A 25,495-nucleotide genomic window follows, 5' to 3' on the forward strand; every position below is an offset into this window, starting at 1 on the left:
TTATCTCTCATTATCAAGAGGACTAATAGAGAGGTCATGTAATCAAGACGGATCTGTCCGTGTCCACACACACAGTCACGGACGGATGGGGAGAAAATATAGTCTCAGCCACACCCTCGGCCTGGCGGAGACAATAATCACGCAAACATGTATGAGTGACTATTCTAGCAATATTTTTCAATACCACCACTATGAATATATTCCTCATGTTTACAATTATAACATTTAGATATGTTTTGTTTAGTTTATTTAAACCAAATCATCTTTTCATATCAGGATATCCAAGACATAATCATTTTAATGGGGGTCCGTGGAGTGGACTAATGGTTGTAGGGTTATGGGGTTTTGCGTGTGACTGATGCAGCACCGCCGCCTACTGGGCTGAATGTAGAAATGACCTGATCTACCTGTATTGTGTCAGTTGAATAAAGCCATTGCGTGGAATAGCAAGTGTAGTCCCAGAGCTATCATTAACACTACTACAAGGTATTAAGCCAGCAAAACATAACAAGTATAATCCATTTGAGGGACATGGAAAAAGTTCGGAAAACATCTGGTGTGAGTCACCTGTGGCATGTGGACCGTGTCTTGCTTAGCCAAGTCGGTGACAATGTCCAGGAGCTCCGAGTCCGTTAGAGGAGCGGTCAACTCTGGGCACTTGAACCTCTAAATGCATCAGAACATACAGTTAACATATATAAAACCAGCCCGTTTCCTAAAGCTTTGCACAGCATATAGACGTTTTAATCACTCACCATGTAGTTTGATCGGTGTTGGGTGGTGAACCTGTGGTTCCTGGTTCCCGCCTTAATCTTGCACAGTTGACAGTAGACTGCAAGCTTTTTTCCACACTCAACGCGAACCACAAAGTTCAAGCCTGCAAAGGTCCACAAGCAAGCAGTTGTTCTGATTAGATAACGGCAAGACAAGTATCAACATAATTAACAGGTTGTGATGTGACACGTTGTGCGCTTGTAGATCAATTTTTTAGATTAAAAAAAAACATTAAAAGGGAAAAGATTTTAACATTTGAGAAAAATCTTGCCAATAATGACATGCACAAAAGATGGATGCCAGTGTTAAAGTGGTTAAAAATAGTAATACAGACCCACTGCAGGTCCATATGTTTTGGATTCCAGAGAGAGAAGCATCTTCTGGGTCGTATCATCACTATTTGACCTCACACAGGTCTGTATGTGGCCAATGTTGGAGCGATCTTCATTGGTTTGACAGGTAGTTGAGGTTGTATGGGTTTTGGTGGCAGTCACAGATGACTCTGTAACTCGTTGGTTGTTTGCCATTTTCTGAGTGTTTTCAGAAGTTTTGGGGGCGACTTTGTTTTTAGGGGTAGCAGCAGTATCACAGCTGCGTGCAACAGTTGGACTGAAGGTGGTGGCTCCTTTACCTGAAGCCGTCGTAGATTTAGAAGCAGCTCCAGTTACAGTAAAGTAAGGGAGCGTCCAGAATTTCCCAGAGAGCTTCATGAGCTGGAGCTGCACTGGGTTTAGAGTTGCTGTTGCAGTTTTCGAAGTGGATTCGGACGTTTTGGAGGCGACTTCTTTTTTGGGGGTAGCTGTAGTACCACAGGCCCCTGCGACAGTCGGCCTGGAAGTGGTGGTGGAGGCAGGTTCATCTGAAGCTTTAGATGCAACTCCTATAGATGTAGTATGTGTGGAGATGGTTGCGGTGGATTTTGAGGATTCGGATATGTCTTGAGTTGTATTTGAGAAGGTTGCAGTAGGCTTGGACATGACTGTAGCGGAATGGCAGACCGTTGTACTTGCTTTAGAGGTGGTCAGGGATGTAGTACATTTGGAGGTAGTTGCGGTGGATTGTGACATGGCTCCAGTAGATTTGGACAGTTCGGTTAATTCAGCCATAGACTTGGATATTATATTAATTTTCTGTCCTCCTTTCGTTTTAAGACAAACATCCGTAGTTTTGCTTGTGCCGTCTTCGACGGCAGCCTCAAAATCTTGCCAGAGAGTTTCCCAGATAGCTTCAGAGAAGGCTGGATTTGTACTTGGTTTAGAGGTGGTTGTGGATGAAGAGGGTTCGGAGATGTCTGGAGTTGTATTTGAGGAGGTTGCGGTAGGCTTGGACATGACTGTAGCGGAATGGCAGACTGTTGTACTTGCTTTAGAGGTTGTTGTGGATGTAGATTTGGAGATGGTTGTGGTGGATTCAGACATGGCTGGAGTTGTAGTAGAGTCGTGTGCAGTGGGTTTTGAGTTGGCTGTAGTGCTTGAGATGGTAGGAGTTGCACTGGAAGTAGTCTGGGTCAGGTGTGACTTGGCTCCAGTAGATGTGGAGAAGGCAAATGTTGCACTCGAGATGGTTGTTTTGGAGCAGAGTTCAAGTTTTAAGTTGGTTGCAAGCACAAGCAACCAACTCGGTAACCAACCAACTTGGTAACCCCCAAACACTTCGGTTTTGGGGGTAGCTGCGGTATCACAAGCCTGTGCGACGGTCGGGCTGGAGGTGGTGGTGGCAGGTTCATCTGAAGCGCCCATAGCTTTAAAGGCAACTCCCATGGATGTAAAAGGTTTGTAGATGGTTGCAGTGGATTCGGAGCCGAGTTCAAGTTTTGAGTTGGTTGCAAGCACGTTGGCAGTTGTCGTAGTTCTATCATCAGTGTGTGACGTAACAACAGTTCTGGCTGTATCTCCAGTTAGGCAGCTGTTGGACTGTTCAGCCACAGTCAGGGATTGGCTTGTGGACGACCCCACCACGGTCACCTTTAAAATAGTACACAATATTATGTTAAGCAGTGGCGTGTACAGACATTTTGAGGGGCAGGTGCTCAAGTAAATTATACTTTTTTTTTTTTACTTGGTCTGCTCTTTTTTCCCTCTACACCTATACCTCTTGCTATTTTTGGCTAAAGTTCTCCTCAGAAAAGGGATGCTAGGTTTCGAGTGGTTATGGTAAAAAGAAAAATCGTATCACATAAAGATTTGGCGGACCCCCTGTAGTAACTCTGAGGACCCCCTAGGGGTCCCAGACCCCCTGTTGAAGACCCCTGCTGTAAACTATTTTTTTCAAAGGGGCACTTCTGGTCAAGAGGGCAAAGGGCAGGTGCTCTAGCACCACCTAGAGTCTATCTGTGCACGTCCCTGATGTTAAGTGACTATTTATTTTACATGTTTCAAATGGCTAAGCACAAGTTAGAACATGATAACTATTCCCCTCCATTTCCAAAACTGTCACAGCACTTTCAGAATACTACATTACATTTCATATTAATCTCCATATTCAGCATGTACATAAAAGAGCCACACACAGACAGATACAGAGATCTCTATATAAGACAGATACAGAGATCTATGATATGAGCATAAAAGGGACGCAGACAGAGAGATTTATAAATATTTCAGAATCAGAATCAACTGAATTGTAACATCTCAGGTTTACAGGTTTTTGTTATTTTCATAAAAAAGAAAGGGAAGAAGAAGAAGGGAGCAATGGGGGAAGAGAGATCAATCAATAAAAAAACAAACAAATGATCTACATATTTACACATACAGTAGTACCTGAGGTAATAAGACATAAGGCGCATGAGCATAATTTAGCAGATATCTACTGTGTGTGCAAGGACTCAGAGGGCATTTTAGAACCAAAGGGGACGCATGCACTCGCACACAGCGGGTTTGTTACTTTCATTTAGTTAATTTGGGTAGATGTCCGAGGATTTTTATATTTCTTTTTTCTTCATCCCAAAAGTGGGGGGATCCCCCCCCCCCCCTCCCCCAATGGAACCCCGCCCCCCCCCCCCCATGGAACTGAGTATGTTCAACCCCCCCCCCCCCCCCCCCGCGTCCCTGTGTGTGTGCATGATATGCTATGGAGAGATCCTGTGATATGCAGAGATCCCGTGCAAATGGTTAATCCAAGAAGATGAATGATGAAGGCAAGACATTACCTTCAATCTTCCCCATCCCTCATCTCTCTCCACCTGTTTGGCCAGCTCTCTCAGCTCTCTAGAACGCGCATTAGGTTCCACACTGCATGGCCAATCATGGACCACATGAGGATGCACCTTTTTCTGCAAAAAAAAACACAAACAAACAATTCATCAGAACCATATGAGTGTGTCTCTCTTGTTATTCTTTCAAACACACTTGCAAACACAAACCAACTCCGCCAGAGTCTCTCTGGCTATATGAGCACATTTTCTGCACAGTTAAATATGTGGTAACTTCGTATTGGACAGGTCTATGTCGGGTCAAATCCAGCCAAATTGTTTTCTAATCACTGCCACAAGTAGAATACAATGAACAATGGTGTCGCTTGCTGCTTATAAGTAGAATACAATGGAAAAAAAGGCCACTCTGTCTCTATATGAGAGATCATGCATAACTGAATTACATGTGTAAAAGAGAGTACATACATGAGCGTAAGTACACATTGACCACACAAGGATTATACTTTTAATATAAGTAACATGATCATATGAATATGATGATCAAACCTATATGATAAGCCTCAACCTTCCACAGGATGTTTAGGGGTTTCACTGCTCAATTGCTTTGTGTTCTTATTATTTCTCTAATCAGTTAACTGCACCTTATCTACACTTACGTAAATGACCGTATAGTGTTGTTGTTAACGTATACAATGCATGCTATTGTTGACTCTTCCACTGAGCCTATTAACTCATTGAGTGCCATTAACGTGTTTCACGTGTTTTACCGCTATGGTCCAACGTGCCATTAACAATTGTTTTTTTTCCAGAACCCAAGAAATCATTATTTGAAGATTTGCAGCTCCATCCACTCCTTGTTTAACTTATAACTGAAAAAGGCTGTATCTCGCTTCCTAAGCACTTTTTTTTTTACTTTGAAAAAAACAAAAAACAAAATTGTACTGGCCAGAAATAGCCAGAAATAATGCGGGCACTCAATGACTTCAGACCTGAGGCCGATTCTACAATTGTCTTCTAAATCCCAACAGTTTTCTGAAAAAAACGTATGTTTCTATATCAGTGGTGCTCAAACATTTTCATGTCAAGGACCCCCAAAATTATATATATTTGTCCGCCAACCCCATCTCAAAATGTAGAGTTATAGAGTTAAAAAAATGTTCACTTTAAACAATATATATTCAAAAATGAATATCTGCTATTTTTGAATAGCCAACGTGTAAAATAATCCTTTTTGGTAGCACTTTACAATAATGACCCGTTATAAAGCATTTATAAACGTTTATAAGTAGTTTGTAGACTATTAACAAATCATTAACAACCTGTTTGTTGACATTCGTAAATGATTACTAAAACCTTTATAACTACAGTTACAAATCATTTGTAAAGTATTAGTAAGTAGTGAACTATTCATGAATAAGCCATTTATATACATCTGTAAAAGATTATTAAATCATTTGTAACGACCCATTCTAAAGCATTTATAAACGTTTATAAGCAGTTTGTAGACCATTAACAAATCATTAACAACCTGTTTATTGACATTCGTAAATGATTACTAAAACCTTTATAACTACGGTTACAAATCATAAAGGTATTAGTAACTATTCATGAATAAGCCATGTATAATACATCTGTAAATGATTATTAAATCATTTGTAACTGATGTTACATAATATATACAAGCTATTGGTAGCTTGTTCATGTTTAACATATGCTTTGTTAAACATTCCTAAAGTATCTATAAATCCTTAGTACATGTTATTATGTGCCCTATAGTAAAGTGAAGACAGTTCATCATTTACAACTGTCTGTTAATGTGTTTGTTCATGTTTAACATGCTTTGTAAAACATTCCTAAAATATCTATAAATCCTTTGTACATGTTATTATGTGCCCTACAGTAAAGTGAAGACAGTTCATCATTTATGACTGTCTGTTAATGTGGACTTTCTCCTTACCTGTTGCAAACTACCTGGCTTTCATGAATGCAGACACCAAACAATTACTAGAATTATCATTCATGTTAAGCAAATGATGCGTAAGACATTCGTAAAGAGTATGTAAACCATTTGTGGTGTTAGGGACCAAAAAAGTCACTACAAAGTACTACCAATCAACTCTAAATTGCCTGAAACGTACTCCTAACAGGTTTTTGGGGGGACGATTTTGGCCTCCACACTTAGTGATTATTTCGGATTTAACTTTCGTTTCGGTGGTGACCAACTTTCGTTTCGGTAGTTTGATTACAAAATGTAAGTTGTGTAAAAAATAATCTGACTATACTAAGTTGTTATTTGTTTGTTTAAGTCAGGCTATACTCTACTCAGAGTCATAAGTTTACAAAATGTACTAAAGTACAGTGAACGTCTGTGCGGTTTGTCTTCATCACTGAAAATAACATACATGTAAACTGATGTCATGTGCAGTTGGGGTGAAGAAACACAACCATTTCACTCCTAATAATACCTATTTGATTTGACATCCTGACTTGCTGCTGTAGCTGAGGCTTGAACCTGTTACCTGCGGCTCACTAGTCAGTGACTCTATCCATTCACCTACAGCTGTTTCCTTGGAATCTGCGGTTCTGAAATGTTTTGTTGTCAACCCCCCAAATTGACATGTATTTGGGCAGTGGACCCCAATGTGAAAAGATGTAGTGTCAGGGCCCCCCATGAAAAAGATTTATATTTATGCTGAAACACATTTTTTTAAAGTTATTTGTCTTGTTTGTTGTTCAAGTCAAAGCACCAGGAAGGCTGTACTTGTCAGCCATCTGTTAGCTCAATGGGTTGAGACGCAGTATTCATGATCCAGAGGCCATGAGTTCAAATCCCATTGATGTCTTTCCTATGATTCTTTCCTTTGCAGACTGGCTTCCAGAAGATCAACTGAAAAGTACCAGGAAGGCTATATTTGTCATCCAACTGTTAGCTCAATGGGTTGAGACGCAGTATACATGATCCAGAGGCCATGAGTTCAAATCCCATTGATGTCTTTCCTATGATTCTTTCCTTTGCAGACTGGCTTCCAGAAGATCAACTGAAAACTACCAGGAAGGCTGTACTTGTCAGCCATCTGTTAGCTCAATGGGTTGAGACGCAGTATTCATGATCCAGAGGCCATGAGTTCAAATCCCATTGATGTCTTTCCTATGATTCTTTCCTTTGCAGACTGGCTTCCAGAAGATCAACTGAAAACTACCAGGAAGGCTATATTTGTCATCCAACTGTTAGCTCAATGGGTTGAGACGCAGTATACATGATCCAGAGGCCATGAGTTCAAATCCCATTGATGTCTTTCCTATGATTCTTTCCTTTGCAGACTGGCTTCCAGAAGATCAACTGAAAACTACCAGGAAGGCTATATTTGTCATCCAACTGTTAGCTCAATGGGTTGAGACGCAGTATACATGATCCAGAGGCCATGAGTTCAAATCCCATTGATGTCTTTCCTATGATTCTTTCCTTTGCAGACTGGCTTCCAGAAGATCAACTGAAAACTACCAGGAAGGCTGTACTTGTCAGCCATCTGTTAGCTCAATGGGTTGAGACGCAGTATTCATGATCCAGAGGCCATGAGTTCAAATCCCATTGATGTCTTTCCTATGATTCTTTCCTTTGCAGACTGGCTTCCAGAAGATCAACTGAAAACTACCAGGAAGGCTGTACTTGTCAGCCATCTGTTAGCTCAATGGGTTGAGACGCAGTATTCATGATCCAGAGGCCATGAGTTCAAATCCCATTGATGTCTTTCCTATGATTCTTTCCTTTGCAGACTGGCTTCCAGAAGATCAACTGACAACTACCAGGAAGGCTGTACTTGTCAGCCATCTGTTAGCTCAATGGGTTGAGACGCAGTATTCATGATCCAGAGGCCATGAGTTCAAATCCCATTGATGTCTTTCCTATGATTCTTTCCTTTGCAGACTGGCTTCCAGAAGATCAACTGAAAAGTGCCAGTAAGGCTATATTTGTCATCCAACTGTTAGCTCAATGGGTTGAGACGCAGTATACATGATCCAGAGGCCATGAGTTCAAATCCCATTGATGTCTTTCCTATGATTCTTTCCTTTGCAGACTGGCTTCCAGAAGATCAACTGAAAAGTACCAGGAAGGCTGTACTTGTCAGCCATCTGTTAGCTCAATGGGTTGAGACGCAGTATTCATGATCCAGAGGCCATGAGTTCAAATCCCATTGATGTCTTTCCTATGATTCTTTCCTTTGCAGACTGGCTTCCAGAAGATCAACTGAAAACTACCACGAAGGCTGTACTTGTCAGCCATCTGTTAGCTCAATGGGTTGAGACGCAGTATTCATGATCCAGAGGCCATGAGTTCAAATCCCATTGATGTCTTTCCTATGATTATATCCTTTGCAGACTGGCTTCCAGAAGATCAACTGAAAACTACCAGGAAGGCTGTACTTGTCAGCCATCTGTTAGCTCAATGGGTTGAGACGCAGTATACATGATCCAGAGGCCATGAGTTCAAATCCCACTGGTGTCTTTACTGTGATGCTTCCCTTTGCAGACTAACTTCTAGAAAAACAAGTTAAAACCACCAGAAAACCTCTAACTCTCAGCCAACAGCTTAGCTCAACTGGTAGAGCGTCTGTCCAATAACATGACTTGACTTGAGTGGGTTCGATTCCCACTCGAGTCAAGTGTCCCCGGTAACTTGGGGCAACGGATTAATTGATTGGTATCCTTAGTGATGCTTCCCTTTGCAGACTAACTTCTAGAAAAACAAGTTAAAACCACCAGGAAACCTGAAACTCTCAGCCTACAGCGTAGCTCAACTGGTAGAGCGTCTGTCCAATAACATGACTTGACTTGACTTGAGTGGGTTCGATTCCCACTTGAGTCAAGTGTCCCCGGTATCTTGGGGCAACGGATAAATTGACTGATATCCTTAGTGATGCTTCCCTTTGCAGACTAACTTCTAGAAAACAAGTTAAAATCACCAGGAAACCTGTAACTCTCAGCCAACAGCATAGCTCGACTGGTAGAGCGTCTGTCCAATAACAAGACTTGACTTGAGTGGGTTCGAGGGCCCACTCAAGTCAAGTCAAGTCATGTTATTGGACCAGGAAACCTGTAACTCTCAGCCTAGCAGAGCAGTGCAGCAAAGGGAAGCATCACTAAGGATATCAGTCAATTTATCCGTTGCCCCAAGATACCGTGGACACTTGACTCAAGTGGGAATCTAACCCACTCAAGTCAAGTCAAGTCAAGTCATGTTATTGGACAGACGTTACAGGTTTCCTGGTGGTTTTAACTTGTTTTTCTAGAAGTTAGTCTGCAAAGGGAAGCATCACTAAGGATACCAGTCAATTAATCCGTTTCCCCAAGTTACCGGGGACACTTGACTCAAGTGGGAATCGAACCCACTCAAGTCAAGTCATGTTATTGGACAGACGCTCTACCAGTTGAGCTAAGCTGTTGGCTGAGAGTTAGAGGTTTTCTGGTGGTTTTAACTTGTTTTTCTAGAAGTTAGTCTGCAAAGGGAAGCATCACAGTAAAGACACCAGTGGGATTTGAACTCATGGCCTCTGGATCATGTATACTGCGTCTCAACCCATTGAGCTAACAGATGGCTGACAAGTACAGCCTTCCTGGTAGTTTTCAGTTGATCTTCTGGAAGCCAGTCTGCAAAGGAAATAATCATAGGAAAGACATCGATGGGATTTGAACTCATGGCCTCTGGATCATGAATACTGCGTCTCAACCCATTGAGCTAACAGATGGCTGACAAGTACAGCCTTCCTGGTAGTTTTCAGTTGATCTTCTGGAAGCCAGTCTGCAAAGGAAAGAATCATAGGAAAGACATCAATGGGATTTGAACTCATGGCCTCTGGATCATGAATACTGCGTCTCAACCCATTGAGCTAACAGATGGCTGACAAGTACAGCCTTCCTGGTACTTTTCAGTTGATCTTCTGGAAGCCAGTCTGCAAAGGAAAGAATCATAGGAAAGACATCAATGGGATTTGAACTTATGGCCTCTGGATCATGTATACTGCGTCTCAACCCATTGAGCTAACAGTTGGATGACAAATATAGCCTTCCTGGTACTTTTCAGTTGATCTTCTGGAAGCCAGTCTGCAAAGGAAAGAATCATAGGAAAGACATCAATGGGATTTGAACTCATGGCCTCTGGATCATGAATACTGCGTCTCAACCCATTGAGCTAACAGATGGCTGACAAGTACAGCCTTCCTGGTGCTTTGACTTGAACAACAAACAAGACAAATAACTTTAAAAAAATGTGTTACAGCATAAATATAAATCTTTTTCATGGGGGGCCCTGACACTACATCTTTTCACATTGGGGTCCACTGCCCAAATACATGTCAATTTGGGGGGTTGACAACAAAACATTTCAGAACCGCAGATTCCAAGGAAACAGCTGTAGGTGAATGGATAGAGTCACTGACTAGTGAGCCGCAGGGAACAGGTTCAAGCCTCAGCTACAGCAGCAAGTCAGGATGTCAAATCAAATAGGTATTATTAGGAGTGAAATGGTTGTGTTTCTTCACCCCAACTGCACATGACATCAGTTTACATGTACGTTATTTTCAGTGATGAAGACAAACCGCACAGACGTTCACTGTACTTTAGTACATTTTGTAAACTTATGACTCTGAGTAGAGTATAGCCTGACTTAAACAAACAAATAACAACTTAGTATAGTCAGATTATTTTTTACACAACTTACATTTTGTAATCAAACTACCGAAACGAAAGTTGGTCACCACCGAAACGAAAGTTAAATCCGAAATAATCACTAAGTGTGGAGGCCAAAATCGTCCCCCCAAAAACCTGTTAGGAGTACGTTTCAGGCAATTTAGAGTTGATTGGTAGTACTTTGTAGTGACTTTTTTGGTCCCTAACACCACAAATGGTTTACATACTCTTTACGAATGTCTTACGCATCATTTGCTTAACATGAATGATAATTCTAGTAATTGTTTGGTGTCTGCATTCATGAAAGCCAGGTAGTTTGCAACAGGTAAGGAGAAAGTCCACATTAACAGACAGTCATAAATGATGAACTGTCTTCACTTTACTGTAGGGCACATAATAACATGTACAAAGGATTTATAGATGTTTTAGGAATGTTTTACAAAGCATGTTAAACATGAACAAACACATTAACAGACAGTTGTAAATGATAAACTGTCTTCACTTCACTATAGGGCACATAATAAAATGTACTAAGGATTTATAGATACTTTACGAATGTTTAACAAAGCATATGTTAAACATGAACAAGCTACCAATAGCTTGTATATATTATGTAACATCAGTTACATAATGATTTAATAATCATTTACAGATCTATTATACATGGCTTATTCATGAATAATTACTAATACCTTTATAGATGATTTGTAACCGTAGTTATAAAGGTTTTAGTAATCATTTACGAATGTCAATAAACAGGTTGTTAATGATTTGTTAATGGTCTACAAACTGCTTATAAACGTTTATAAATGCTTTAGAATGGGTCGTTACAAATGATTTAATAATCTTTTACAGATGTATATAAATGGCTTATTCATGAATAGTTCACTACTTACTAATACTTTACAAATGATTTGTAACTGTAGTTATAAAGGTTTTAGTAATCATTTACGAATGTCAACAAACAGGTTGTTAATGATTTGTTAATAGTTTACAAACTACTTATAAACGTTTATAAATGCTTTATAACGGATCATTATTGTAAAGTGCTACCTGATTTTTTTTAGCTCAAATGAAAAAGTGACACAGATGTGTTCCAGGTCTTAATGGGTTAGATAAGGTTTCCTTTGCCACCGCATGCTCACATACTCACTATGTAGCTGTAGCGGTGTTTGGCAGATATGATGTGACACATGTATTGGGAACGGAAGAGGTCTTTGGAACAGCAGCCACAATGGAAATAGTTGCGGCTGCTGTGCTTCTTCGGCCACTGGAACTCTGTCATCATGCTCAGACCTGCATGACCACAGTGTCACAGAGAACAGTCACATAGTGAACACATAGTCCTGTCACAATTATTACATAATAGTCTAATCGCAATTATTTTATATAATCGCAATTATGTTTGCATAATCGCCATAATCAATTCCATGTTCAAAAATGACATATATTTTCAAAAAATGTAAAAAATAGTGGAAATAGCCGATCTATAAGCTCAAAACGCGTTTTGAGCTTATAGATCGGCTATTTCCACTTTTAATGATTATTTTTAAGTAAAAAGTAATTAAATATGTGTTATAATTGTCATATCTGCCTTGTGCAGCTTTTGTTAACGAAGGCTAAAAGCTAAACAGAAATGTAATTTTCATTCATAATGTTCCATTCATTTTCAACGACAGAAACACAATTAAATCGTTAATCGCAATTATTTGAGTGATAATTAATCGTCAACTTAAATTTGTAATCGTGACAGGCCTATGGACACACTGGAACTCTGTCATCATGCTCAGACACATAGTGAACGCAACGGAAAAGTAGAAGATGACAGTGAATGCTCATCACACGTTATCGAACCAAAACCATAAAGGGGTCTTATAACGTTGTGGCATCTCTGTGTGTAGCTATGTTAGCAATGTTAGCAAGTTGGTAACAAAGTTAGTAGGAACATTTAAGAAAATACAAACATCTGAGTATATGCTGACCAATGACTGGCTCTGTTCTCTCAGCGTTGTTGAGGTAGTGCCACAGGGCTTTGTTTGTAACTGTGGGGTCCATGACGTCCTCTGGAGTGACCTGGGGGTGACAGGGACACCCCCAGGTCAGGAACCAGCTGGTTGGTTCCTGAACTTGAGGCTGCTGCAGATCAGCACCGAATGGCTCGTCCTGGACGTCAGAGATGAGTGTACTTGGCCGGGGTTGACAGTCAGATGTGGACGGAGGGGTTCGAAGGCCCCGGGGAGGCGCGGGGCTGACCTGGACGTTGTGGGTCACCTGAGAAACAGCCGGGGCGTCTGCAGGTTGTGGAGGAGCTTTTGGTTGGAGTCCATGCAAAGTTTCTTGTTCAGCAACGAGCTCCTTCTCTTTCCTTAAGTCTGTCAACGCACACAGAACATAATGGACAAGTTCAAACACCTGACCTGACTGGTTACAACCGTTAGTGGAAAATAGACTGTCTTAGCAGATGTTCTGAACAGTGGAGAGGTTGTAACTTGCTTTGAAACAACAGTAAATGTCTGGTTAATATGACATACCCCAGTGAGCCATAGTCGTCTATTAGACCTCCGTCTAAAACTGGGTTATAATTGGTCTAAAAGTGAAAGTTTTTTCAACGTCTAGTCTTAGCCTAGACGTTGATTAGCTGTTTTTTAAGCGCCTATATTTAGACTGTCTATAATATAGACGTCATTTCAACAGCAATGATATAGACAGTCTATATATAGACGCTTAAGAAACAGCTAATCGACCTAGGCTAAGAATAGACGTTGAAAAAACGTTCACTTTTAGACCAATTATAACCCGGTTTTAGCCTAGCCCTTAGACGTATTTTAGACGTCTAATAGCCCGAAAAATGCTCGGTGGGACAGTACTGTACATAGCGCCTTCACAAACTACACAAAGCCATACCATTAACCACATGAACTCTAGCATCCCTATTCTGGGGGCAAACATTGGGCCATTTTTGGCAAAGAGATTTACTGCCATGCAGACTGAATCACATTTCAAACCACTTAGGGATGTGATTCAAATCTGGAAATCTTAGAAAAAAAATCAGTTTCCATGTGTTGTTGTTTTTTTGCCATTCAGACTTGATAAAAGCCAATCTGATTTTTTTTTTAAAACTGTCTTTGGTCTGCTAGTGTGAATATAGCCTAAACCAGTGGTTCTCAAAGTGGATTCCAGGGACTCTCTGGGTTCCTTTAGGGGAGTCTAAATGGATCCTTGCAAGTCTGTAACTCTGACAGCATACAAATGGAACCAAATGGACCCTAACGGGTCCATTTGGTTCCATTTGTACACTGTCAGAGTTAAGGGGAGACCTTGAAATGTAAAAATGTGAGAACCATTGGCCTAAAAGAATACAACAGGAGCCTACAGCAAGGGCGGCCATAGCTGAGTGGTTAGTGAGCCCGCCTAGGGAGCCAGAGGCCCTGGTTGCCCCAGGTTCGATTCCAGGCCAGGCCAGCATATGTGTCCATGAAATGAAATTTGTCCCTGAGCAAGACTCTTAACCCCTAATTGCTCACAGGTTCTCATTGGAAACAAGACCGCAAGGACTTTCATGAACGACCTGTTAAAAATAATTATCCTTACAGTACCTGTCCCATGCAGCACAGAGGGGTCCAGCAGCTCCATCATGTACTCGATGTCACTGTCCAGCTGGGGCGTGTCAGGAGGAAGGAGGAAGTCATGGGTCCCGTTCCTCTTCCCTGTGGTGACAGGAAACACACAACAACCAGGTGAGGAGGATGATACGTTCATTAACCTATAACCTATACAGTAGTTTTGTTTCATCTGACTCATAAAGTAAGTCATTTGGAAACTGCTGGGCAATTCATGCCCAGCAGACCATGAGACCTGCCAGGTCCTGAACTAACTCTCTATAGAAAGGAAAAACTCCCCCAAGAGTTTTAAACATCTGATGAAGAATTGGCTGATTGGGCATGTTAGGATTGAGTCAGGGGCCCCTGGTTGGTCTGACTCTGCACTGGACCTTGTTGGTAAGGCTGTTATTGGGTGTTTTTAAATGTAATGTTCTATTCATTTGTCTCTTGTACACTGGTTTTATGATGTCTATGTTGTTGAATACTATTACTACAGTGATTTGTATTTAGTTATAATAGAATAACACATGTGTTTTCAGTTAGATACTATACCAATTATTTATTCTGGGGCCGCAATGGAATTAAGTCTTTCAACTTTCTGTGAAAAGTGACTTTTCTATGCACCTCGGTGAATTGTATCATGAATTGATCAAATAAATCTAATCAAATCAAAAAGAGGAGTATAATATAGTTCAGTGGTTTTCAACCTTTTTTGCGTCAAGGACCCCCAAATTTACACATATTAGCCCAGGGACCCCCATTAGGGACTTAACCATTTTGATTACTCGGGGGTCCCAATCTACACAATCTGTAGTATCATCATCAGTGTTCATTGAGCTCGGAGAGTGTACAAATGGAACCAAATGGACCCTAACGGATCCATTTGGTTCCATTTGTACACTCTCAGAGTTACAGACACACAAGGGTCAATTTGGTTCCTAACTATTAATTTGTCTGGGGATCTCCTGGAACCCCCTCAAGGACCGCTGGTGGTCCCCGGACCACTGGTTGAAAACCACTGATATAGTTCACACTTAGAACTGAAAAAAAGAGACACACAAACCAGCCATAATATAACTAATTTGTCCCCTCGTCTATGAGAGAATGAAATCTGAAGCGTTTCACAGTAGGGTAGCACTCACAAAATGTACTTTTCCCATCAACCTTGACATTGGGCGCCTCTGTTGAGAGTATGGTCTTGTTTATCATTCCACTGCCTTATCTGGGTTGTTACAACAGGGCCAAATATCTCCCCCGTGGCCTTGTAATACAGAGTGAACTGAGCTGAATAAGAACAGTATGACAGAACACTGACTGACTGCAGGCCCTCCATTTCATCCTGTTGAGACACTTCTGTACACCAGATCAGTGGTGTAAAGTAACTAAGTACATTTACATAAGTACTGTACTTAAGTACTATTTTGAGGTACTTTTACTTTACCGGAGTATATCAGTACTTTTACTTCTACTTCACTACATCTCAGAGGCAAATATTGTACTTTTACTCCACTACAATTATTTGAACACTTTAGTTACTAGTTACTTTGCAGATATAAATTATTACATTATTAAACATACATTAACCACTTTAGCCCTATTTTATGCCTAGGCTATTTGAAAATAGCAGATCTACAAGCTCACAACGCGTCGCATCGCGACGCGTTGTGAGCTTGTAGATCGGCTATTTTCAAACATTTTAGTACTTTTACTTTTGGTACTTTAAGTACATTTTGATACCAATACTTTTGTACTTTTACTCAAGTAAATTTTGAATTTCTACTTCTACATTGCAGTATTGATACTTTCACTTAAGTAAAACATTTGAGTACTTTTTCCATCACTACACCAGATGCTTAAATGGGGGAAAAAAAAAGAAACACCACCACCAGAGTAGACCAAATGATGAAAGAATAAAATAACTCAGATATACACACCTTCATGATTTACACATCGATCGCAGGTTTTTGTCTCCACCGCCACATCGCTCAAAGCCTCCGCTGTTTGGCTAACGCCGCTAATGTCTCCTGCTTTGTCTTGTTCTTCTTCTTTGGATGACTTCTTCTGGGTCTTCTCACAGGCTGAACTTTCCTCCTCCTCATCATCGCCGAGTCGTTGTCGTTTACCCGCCACCTCCGGCCTGGCAAGTTCGCACCTCCGCCTTTTCTCGGGTGTCCTGCCTGTCTCCGTTTCGGCTTCACCGTCTTCCCTGACCCTTGACGTGGCGTCCTCCTTGCCGGTCGCCCCCCTTCTTGTTCCGGGCTCTTCCCCCACGTCGCCCTGTCGCGTTTCTTTCCCCTTTTCAGTCTTTGGTTCTTCTGCACTTTGTTTCTCATCAGGTTTATGGACACGGGAATCTTTCTCTGACACGACGGCCTCCTTTTCCACCGGAATGGGCCTGCTCTCCGTTTCGGTGTCTCTCCCGACCATTGAGGAGGCATCCGGGCAAGTCGCACCCGTTTCTGTTCCGGCCTCTTCTCCTGCGTCAGCCTCTCTTTTCAGGGCCGTCTTCTGACTTCTTCTGTCCCGTAACCACGCAAACTTCCACCTAAAAGTCCCCCCCGCCCGGCCCGTCGCTTGGACTTTTTCAGTCTTTTGTTCTTCTGCACTTTGTGTCAGAGTCTCTGTGTCTGCTCTACGTTCCACAGAGGTGTTCTGAGTGGGACACTTCTTCTCCTCCTCAGGTTTATGGACACGGGAATCTTTCTCAGGCGCTGCTTCCTTTTCCACTGGAATGGGCTTGTCCTTCACATCTGGACACTGTAGGGTGTGATCCTTCACATCTGGAGGCCGTGGAGTGCGGTCCTTCACATCTGCATGCAGTGGAGTGGGATTATTCACATCTGGATGCAGTGGAGTGCGGTCCTTCACATCTGGATGCAGTGGAGTGCGGTCCTTCACATCTGCATGCAGTGGAGTGCGGTCCTTCACATCTGGATGTAGTGGAGTGGGATTATTCACATCTGGATGCAGTGGAGTGCGGTCCTTCACATCTGGATGCAGTGGAGTGCGGTCCTTCACATCTGGATGCAGTGGAGTGCAGTCCTTCACATCTGGATGCAGTGGGGTGCGGTCCTTGACATCTGGATGCAGTGGAGTGCGGTCCTTCACATCTGGATGCAGTGGGATGCGGTCCTTGACATCTGGAGTCCGTGGAGTGGGATCCTTCACATCTGGAGGCCGTGGAGTGGGATTCTTCACATCTGGAGCCCGTGGAGTGGGATTCTTCACATCTGGAGGCCGTGGAGTGCGATCCTTCACATCTGGAGGCTGTGGAGTGGGATTCTTCACATCTGGAGGCCGTGGAGGGGGATTCTTCACGTCTGGAGGCCGTGGAGGGGGATTCTTCACATCTGGAGGCCGTGGAGGGGGATTCTTCACATCTGGAGGCCGTGGAGTGGGATTCTTCACATCTGGAGGCCGTGCAGTGGGATCCTTCACATCTGGAGGCCGTGCAGTGGGATTCTTCACATCTGGAGGCCGTGGAGTGGGATTCTTCACATCTGGACGTTCTTTGCCAGCATCTCTCTCAGGCTTCTTGGTCATTTCAGGACTTGTGTCGCTCCCAAAGACATTATCAATCTGCTTCAGAGTTTCTGTAGGGACTGAGAAACAACGTGAGGCGATATAGACAACTGACAAAAAGGCAAAAAGAGGTTATAAACCCATTAAGGCCTGAGTCCGATTCTTAAAATGTTTTCTAAATCCTAACGTTTTTTTGAAAAAAATATAAAATATATTTTTTCACAATTTTTCAAAAATAGCAGATCTACAAGCTCATAGCGCGGCACTCTACAAGCTTGTAGATCTGCTATTTTTGAATAGCCAAAGAAATCTAAAGTGACACAGATGCGTTCCAGGTCTTAATGGGTTAAAAGGGTTAAAAAGCAACAAAAGTTGGTGAATATTAGCACTAGTGTAGTGCTCTGTACATAGAACACAAGAGCATTTCAATCGATATGTACATGTGGACCAACACATTTGACTTGTCTTACCCAATTTCTCTCCCACTGGTAGAACAGGAATAAGCTGTCCTTTACCCTCAAACTTCTTTTTCCTTTGCAGGGCGATGACAGCTGGAACAGACATGTGGAACTAAATTATATAATTATCGTACACCATGAGAGACCCTCTAGGCCAGTGGTTCTCAAACCTTTTTTGTGCCAAGGACCCCCAAATTGATATACATTTACATCGCGGACCCCCCCCCCCCCCCCCCCCCCATCTGAAAACATGTTGTGCCAGGACCTCCAGCAGCAAAGATTTCCATTTAAAATGTTTCACTAATGTTGGTGCTAGAAGGTCTGCAACTTTTTATAGACAAGGTGCCACCTAGTTGGAGGTCTGTGATCTATTGAGAATATTTTTTTGGTTAAAGGTAGGGTAAGTTATATTTTTGGGTTAAAACAAAAAGGTTTTTGTTAAAAGCTTAAAGCACTATATTCTGATAGTACTCATTGCTATAGAGTGCTTGTTCAGTGACAGGAGTCTCCATGTCTTTCCAGCTCTTTAATAAACAGAAAATAAATGTTCAGGTAGGTGGCAAGACTTCAGCCAATCGGGAGAGAGTAGGCTACCAATTCATCAGCTTCATTTTTATAGTGTTCCAGATTCGAATTCTGTCTGCTCATTTCTTTGTGTCATCACTTCCAATTGCACTTGTTTAATCTGTATCCTGTCTGAGTTCTCTATCCTGATTGGATAAAATTTGTATCCTGACCTGAAAATGTATTTTCTGTTTAATAAAGAGCAGGAGAGACATGGAGACTCCTGTTACTGAACAAACACTCTATAGCAATGAGTACTATCAGACTATAGAACTATTTAACACTTATTTTAACCAAAGAAAATCACTTGCCCTACCTTTAAGCCATGTTTTGAATACAAAAAGCACGGGTCAATCTGACAACTTTCTCTCCCTATGCCCATAAACCAGTGTTTATCAACCTTTTTGGTGCCAAGGCACACCTGGCATAGCCAAAATATCCCAGGGCACACCTAGAATTTAGCGTCTTCTGGCCCTGGGTGCATCTCTTCTTTGCTGGTGGAGCTCTCATCATCTTGTAGTAATAATACTGGGTGCCAAAGCATGTACCCTGTGCCCCTTTTATACAGTACCAGATAGGACAACATATTTGCATTCCTATGGGTGATGGTCGCTACACTGAATGGACTCGGGCGTGGCTGTGTGTGAAACGGATGATGGCCGTATCGATTGACGGACGATCACCGATATTGTTCTCGAGGGGCTGGGTTCACACTTTCTTCAAACGGCGCGGCACACCTCAGTAGTACTCGCGGCCCAAAATTGGGCCCTTTGCCAGGGTTGATAAACACTGCCCTAAACCACACTCACCGTTTCTATATGTATATGGAAAGATGGGGATGCTCAGTGTCACTTTCTGTAAGATAGAAAATAGAGAGATTAAGTGTATGTTGAAATAGAACAGATTGATGCATTTAATTAGTGATATTTACAAGAGTGTACCTGATGTGTAGAGTGTACTTAATGGGTAGAGTAGGTGTAGAGTGTACTTGATGTATAGAGTGTACTTATTGGGTAGAGTATACTTGGTGTAGAGTGTACAGCATTGAGTGTACTTGAGGTGTAGAGTGTACCTGTATACAACCAGTGGAGTGGATTTCCGCTGCCTGCCTTGCCAAGTCCAGCAACTTGTCAGGGTTTTTATTTACTTTACAATCCAGGGAGCCGGGGTGGTTTTTTGTCCAATCCAGGGAGCCTGGGTGGGCTTTTGTCTGTGCGTGGCAACACACACACACACACACACACACACACACACACACACACACACACACACACACACACACACACACACACACACACACACACACACGTTCCAATTAAAACCGTTTTTAATAACAATTTCACTGCAAAGTAGTCCCTGTGACAGCCAGCCACAAACCAGGATGTTGTTGTGCAAATTAATGTATAATTTGTCTCCGCCAGGAGACTATGTTTTCGTTCTCGTCCTTCCGTGTGTCCACCAAGCTAACATTGGTCAAGCTTCACGTGACACGTGACAAGTTGTCAGTGACATGTTGAAGGGGTGTGCTTTGATTGGCTAGCGAGACGCATGATGAAATAGAGATCTATAAATAGATGTGTCACTTCAAAAGATCATTTATATCTTTTGAAGTGAGTGAAGACAGGATTAATCAGGAACAGTACTGGCGGAGACCTGTGCTCCGAGGAGCACATTTTCTAGTTTTATATATGGATTAATGTATATTTTTGAATAGCCAAAGACATCTAAAGTGACACAGATCCAGGTCTTAATGGGTTAATATAGCAGCAGAGAAGAGCGACGCATCGGGAACACACCGAAGTCCAAACAAGCGCCTGAGTTCAATACGTTCTGGTTTATTCAGAGACAGACAGAGTATACATCTTGCATTTGAGACGTCCCAGTGGCAGTCACGTGGGCGTAGTAATTACACAGAAAAATAGTTCATAAATGAATTGTAGATGAGATGAACTGTGGGTTCGCGCAAGTTCATGGAGGTGCGATACCAGAGGCCCCTTCCTGAGCCTCTCTCTTTTGGTATCTCCAGACAGCAGCTCGATGGAAACTCCCAGGAAGTCATGGTCGCAGATGAGCCTGTTGAGCTGTTTGCAGTGCAACACACCATAAATGGTATGGGGCCCCTCAGAGATTGCAAGATAAGCCTCCAACAATCCTGCAGATAAAAGTTGACTAATATGCGAGACATTATGAAATTGGAAACAAGACGAGACACTAAAGATAAACAGATGCAACACCTCGGCCATTCTGTCGACCACAGAGTTCCCCCCTTTAATAAGGAAAGTCAGTTCTGTGGGGCATGTGGCGCAGTCGGCAGCGCTGAAGGTCCTGGGACGCTGTGGGCACTGGGGGTGTGGAGTTTGCATGTTCTCCCCGTGTCTCCTAGGGTAGGTACCCTCAGAAAAAACATGCAGTAATCCTGGTCCTGGTCTCCTGGAACTGCTTGGAATAACGTGTTCCTTCCATGCGCTACGTCCTACTGGGGAAACTCCCCCCTGTCAGGTGATAAGAAGCGGCCTGCTCACTCCTCATGCATTGAAGGAAGCATGAGCTCAGTGCGGGGCTCTCCCCAGGCTGGCAGAGGGAGAGTAGCGCTCAGGCAATTGGCACTGGGTGAAAAAATGGGTAACAAAATTTGTGGGCAAAAGAAAAAGAAAAAAGGTGTAATTGGGGCACTGTTAAATGGCATAACTCCAAACTGGGAGGAAACAAGGGTAAAAAACGATTGCCTACTCTAAATCAATCAAGCAATCAATAAAAGCATTGAGGAAATACCTCTTGGACTAATTGTTACAAAAGGAGAAATGTGGCCCTTAGAGGATGTTATTTTTATGTTCTTCTCACCAGAAAGTTTGTGACGTGTTCAAAACTGTATACGTGGGAGGAGAATTCACGTTCTTCCAGGTTCATCTCACAGAGTAAACATAAGGATCTCCACGGTCCCAAGCCAGATTTGTGTTGAACTAGAAACTGCACACCTGGCAGGGAAAGAAGACATGTACCGAGACAATTGGACAAAAATAATCAAGATCAGTGTTCCTTAAAAGTGTGGTCCAGGCGTCCTAGAGGGTGGCGGAGATCTGCACACTTTCTAGTTATGGTTATGATTATATTTATGTTTATAGTGCTTGATACTCACCCAGCTGAGGATATTTGAGGCTGCCCTGCAGCTCATCAAGTGTCATGATCTTTGGAACTATATGCATACACACAAAAACAGAACAACAACGCAAACATTTTTTAGATCAGGGATGTCAAACTTGTGATCCGCTGCCATTTTGCGGCCAGCGGAAAGGTCCAATGCAAAATTTTAGATAATGAACGGGAGGCAAGCGCACAAACTCTGCTATATCTGCTAATCACAAGATTTCTCGTCATAATTTGCTACGGTGTAGTCTGCTAATGACGAGCATTTTGTGTTTTCAGTCTACAGGAGATAAATATTCTATGGTGTGCCCATATGCCCCGAAGGTTAGCGACTTGAAAATTGAAAATCACTTGAAAATCGCTGGCAGTGGTGTAGCAAATTATGTTTTATTTCTTGCAGTCAAAAAGTTAAAATCACTAACCTTCATACCAGTCAAAGCAGAAGTTGTCCAGAATCCTGCAGACTGTCAAAGAGTCATTAGAAACCATTAAGACAGTTTAAGACAGTGGGGTGGAGGTTGTTCCTCAGACAGACGCTCTCTGACACGCTCCAATATGTTTGAGGACATGATTGATTGATTGATGTACTTTATTTAGTAAGACATGAGAACAACAGTACATGGAAGTACAAATTCACAATACGAGGTCTACTAAACTGGAAGACTCATAAAAGCACTGAGCTTGCTTCAAATGAGTTCCCCATGCACACAAATCATGGTGACATATAAGAGACAGACAGTTATACACAACTACTATAGAATGTCGTACAATCAGTTTACAGGTTACTGGTATAAAGAGTGAGAAATATGTACAAAAGAAGAAGGAGAGGGGGGGGGGGGGGGGTAGGGGTGGCCAGTATACTCACCATGCTGATAGTCATCACTGAACATGCTAAAAACCCTGCTCGGGAGATCAATTATCTGTAAAAAAAAAAAAAGAAGAACATTTTACAGATTTACTGCAGTACACCACAGTCCTTAAAGCCCATTGAAAGTCATTGATCCTCATGTAAGGCCGCGGCTATATTCGCCATTTTTACCTTGAGCCTCATGTGTTCAGGTCCCTGAGCATTCTCCTCCTCCCAGGCCAACGATTTGAGGTCCTTGGTAACCGCAGCCCTCCAGGCAAATGGTAAACGAGCAGGATTCTGGTGCATCTAGAGAAGGGAACAAACAGAAAGCCCCATGGTGACGTGTTACTTATTATCCCACTATAATGGCAATGACTGAAAAAGCTATTCCATGCTCCGTTAGTGGTGCAGTATGTTGACCATTAAATAGAAGGAACCCTGGCCAGGAAGAATTATACGTAATTTGTATACTGCCAAGATTAAAGGGATATCCCACCGCGCCTCAAGCCGAAATCAGGCTGAGCTCAGGAGCGGACACTATAGCTGAATAAAGAAGGCACTGGAGCAACTCGCAAAATGTTGGACTAAAAAGTGATGATACTGTACAAGTGGTCTCTTTGATGCTTAGTATAGATTTCAAATCAGAATTTTACCCAAAAACTGAACAGAATCAACGGGCTTACCAGAGTCTGTTTGATGTGTCCTGGATGAGTCAGGTGGCGTCTGAGCTGGGAGACAGGGAACAACCACTGGCAAACCAGGCACATGCAAAGAGGCATGACTGTAGCTCGGCTGCAGACATACGTCACAATATGAAGAAGACCTTGCCAAAAGAAAATGCTACATTCATTACCATTTAAGGACAATAGACATTTGTATAGTAGAGTCCGAAACTGCACTTCTCTGGCTCAGATGTTTTGGTGATTGATTTGATAACTATCGACTTTTAAAAAAAAGATTTAGCCCCCAGCTCCCTCGCAAAAATCCCGGCATTTTTTTTCCACAGGGCCAGGTGAGTGAAAATGTAACTTTTGAACCAGAGCACCTTCAATCAAGTATGTAGACGCTTTTTCATATAATTCATTCAAAGGTTTCCAATTCAACTTTATGTTTTGACATAATTTTGACCCATAAATCCATACAAGGCGACCCCTACTCCAGCATGGCCTGGGACATTATGGATTGAGTACACAATGAACAAAGGCAACACAACGAAGTCTAGCTGGCTCTCCATCCTCCAGAATGAGAAGCAGCTGCTGTTGCACTCCAGAGATGTTAACAACGTGGCTCGAAACACTCAGCTCACAACTCCTGGCCAACCGAAAATAAGCTAAGAAGAAGCACAGTGAATGTGGCCCAAAACGGATGTAAATGATGAGCAGTGTGCACGTGTGCTGAAACTGGTTGGAGTTTGAGTTTGACTCTTACCCATTTGACCCAGCCTCACCCACCCTCCACATGGCCCCCATCCATCCGACACATGGATCGGGGCCCATATTGGATTTTTTGGTCACAAAGACACAACCCAAGAATCACAACAATCACATCATTCATCGTTGTCATCACATCAAAATTTATGTCAGAATTGGAATACTTGTGGTTGAATTATATGAAAAAATGTGTTTTCATATATGATTCTGGTTCAAAAGTTACATTTTCACGCTGGCGCCAGCTATAGGGACCATTTTGGATTAGATGAAAATGGTGGGATTTCGCGAGGGACCTGGGGGCTAAATCTTTCTTAAAAAGTCAAATCAATCGTCAAAACATCTTACCCACTTCAGTCCTATAAACATTTCTTCCTGTCCTATATACGAATCTTTTGAAAATAGCAGATCTACAAGCTCACAATGCGTCGCATCGCAACGCATTGTGAGCTTGTAGATCTGCTATTTTCAAAAGATTTTAATACATTTTATACATTTCCAAACTTGTGAAATGGGACATTCTGCAAAATGAGTACTTTCTACCTTTGGTACATTGGTACATTTTGTTGCCAATGCTTTTGTACTTTTAATCAAGTACATTTTGAATTTCCAACAGAGTATTTCTATATTGCAGTATTGATACTTTTCCTTAAGTAAAAAAAGAGTAGGCCTACTTTTTCCACCACTGCAGAATGCATCCCAACTCACCGATGACTGGCTCAGCCCGCAGTGTTCTCCTGATGTATTGGAATTCAGTGGTGATATTTATGTTGTAGATATTGTTGCACACTAAGACATAAGCAAGCATCAATTAAGCGTTGCAATTTACAGTCAATGACAAAATAATTACATAATGATCGTCTGCTAGTTTAAGCAGCACTCCTCCACCATGACAGGATCTCATTTATTTTTTTTATACGTTTTTTTTATCCCACGATTTTGCAACCCTTTTTCACCCAGTGCCAATTGTCTAAGTAATCCTCCTGCCAGCCTAGGGAGCCCAGAGCCGAGCTCATTTCTCCTTCAATGCATAGAGCCAACTAGCCTTCTTATCACCTAACGGGGGAGTTTCCCCGGTAGGACGTAGCGCGTGGAAGGAACACGTTATTCCAACCAGTTCCTTTCCCCTCCATCAGGCGCCCCAGCAATCAAGCGGGAGGCGGTATACAGAAGCGCAGAAGCGACCAGGATTACTGCATGTTTTTGTGAAGGTACCTACCCTAGGAGACACGGGGAGAACATGCAAACTCCACACAGAAAGGCCCTTTCACCAACCCCACCTAGGGTATGGGCGCTGATGACGCGGAGGAGAGGACACG

At 42.3% G+C, this 25,495-nt stretch overlaps 1 protein-coding gene across 1 annotated transcript in view; it reads right to left on the bottom strand.

The window, feature by feature from the left end:
* LOC311061816 (uncharacterized protein) overlaps nt 1–13,153 on the bottom strand; it is a gene marked incomplete at both ends in the record, with an annotated part of 35,378 nt that extends 22,225 nt beyond the window's left edge. Inside the window, 7 exons of the mRNA XM_084080513.1 lie at nt 568–666; nt 756–877; nt 1,109–2,738; nt 3,923–4,045; nt 11,763–11,905; nt 12,592–12,981; nt 13,141–13,153. Of these exons, the coding sequence (XP_083936639.1) occupies nt 568–666; nt 756–877; nt 1,109–2,738; nt 3,923–4,045; nt 11,763–11,905; nt 12,592–12,981; nt 13,141–13,153 (2,520 nt within the window). The remainder of the gene's footprint in view (nt 1–567; nt 667–755; nt 878–1,108; nt 2,739–3,922; nt 4,046–11,762; nt 11,906–12,591; nt 12,982–13,140) is intronic.
* Nucleotides 13,154–25,495: the final 12,342 nt, after the last annotated feature.

This window comes from Gymnoscopelus microlampas, assembly GCF_963454915.1.
Source record: "Gymnoscopelus microlampas genome assembly, chromosome: 15".
NCBI lineage: Eukaryota > Metazoa > Chordata > Actinopteri > Myctophiformes > Myctophidae > Gymnoscopelus > Gymnoscopelus microlampas.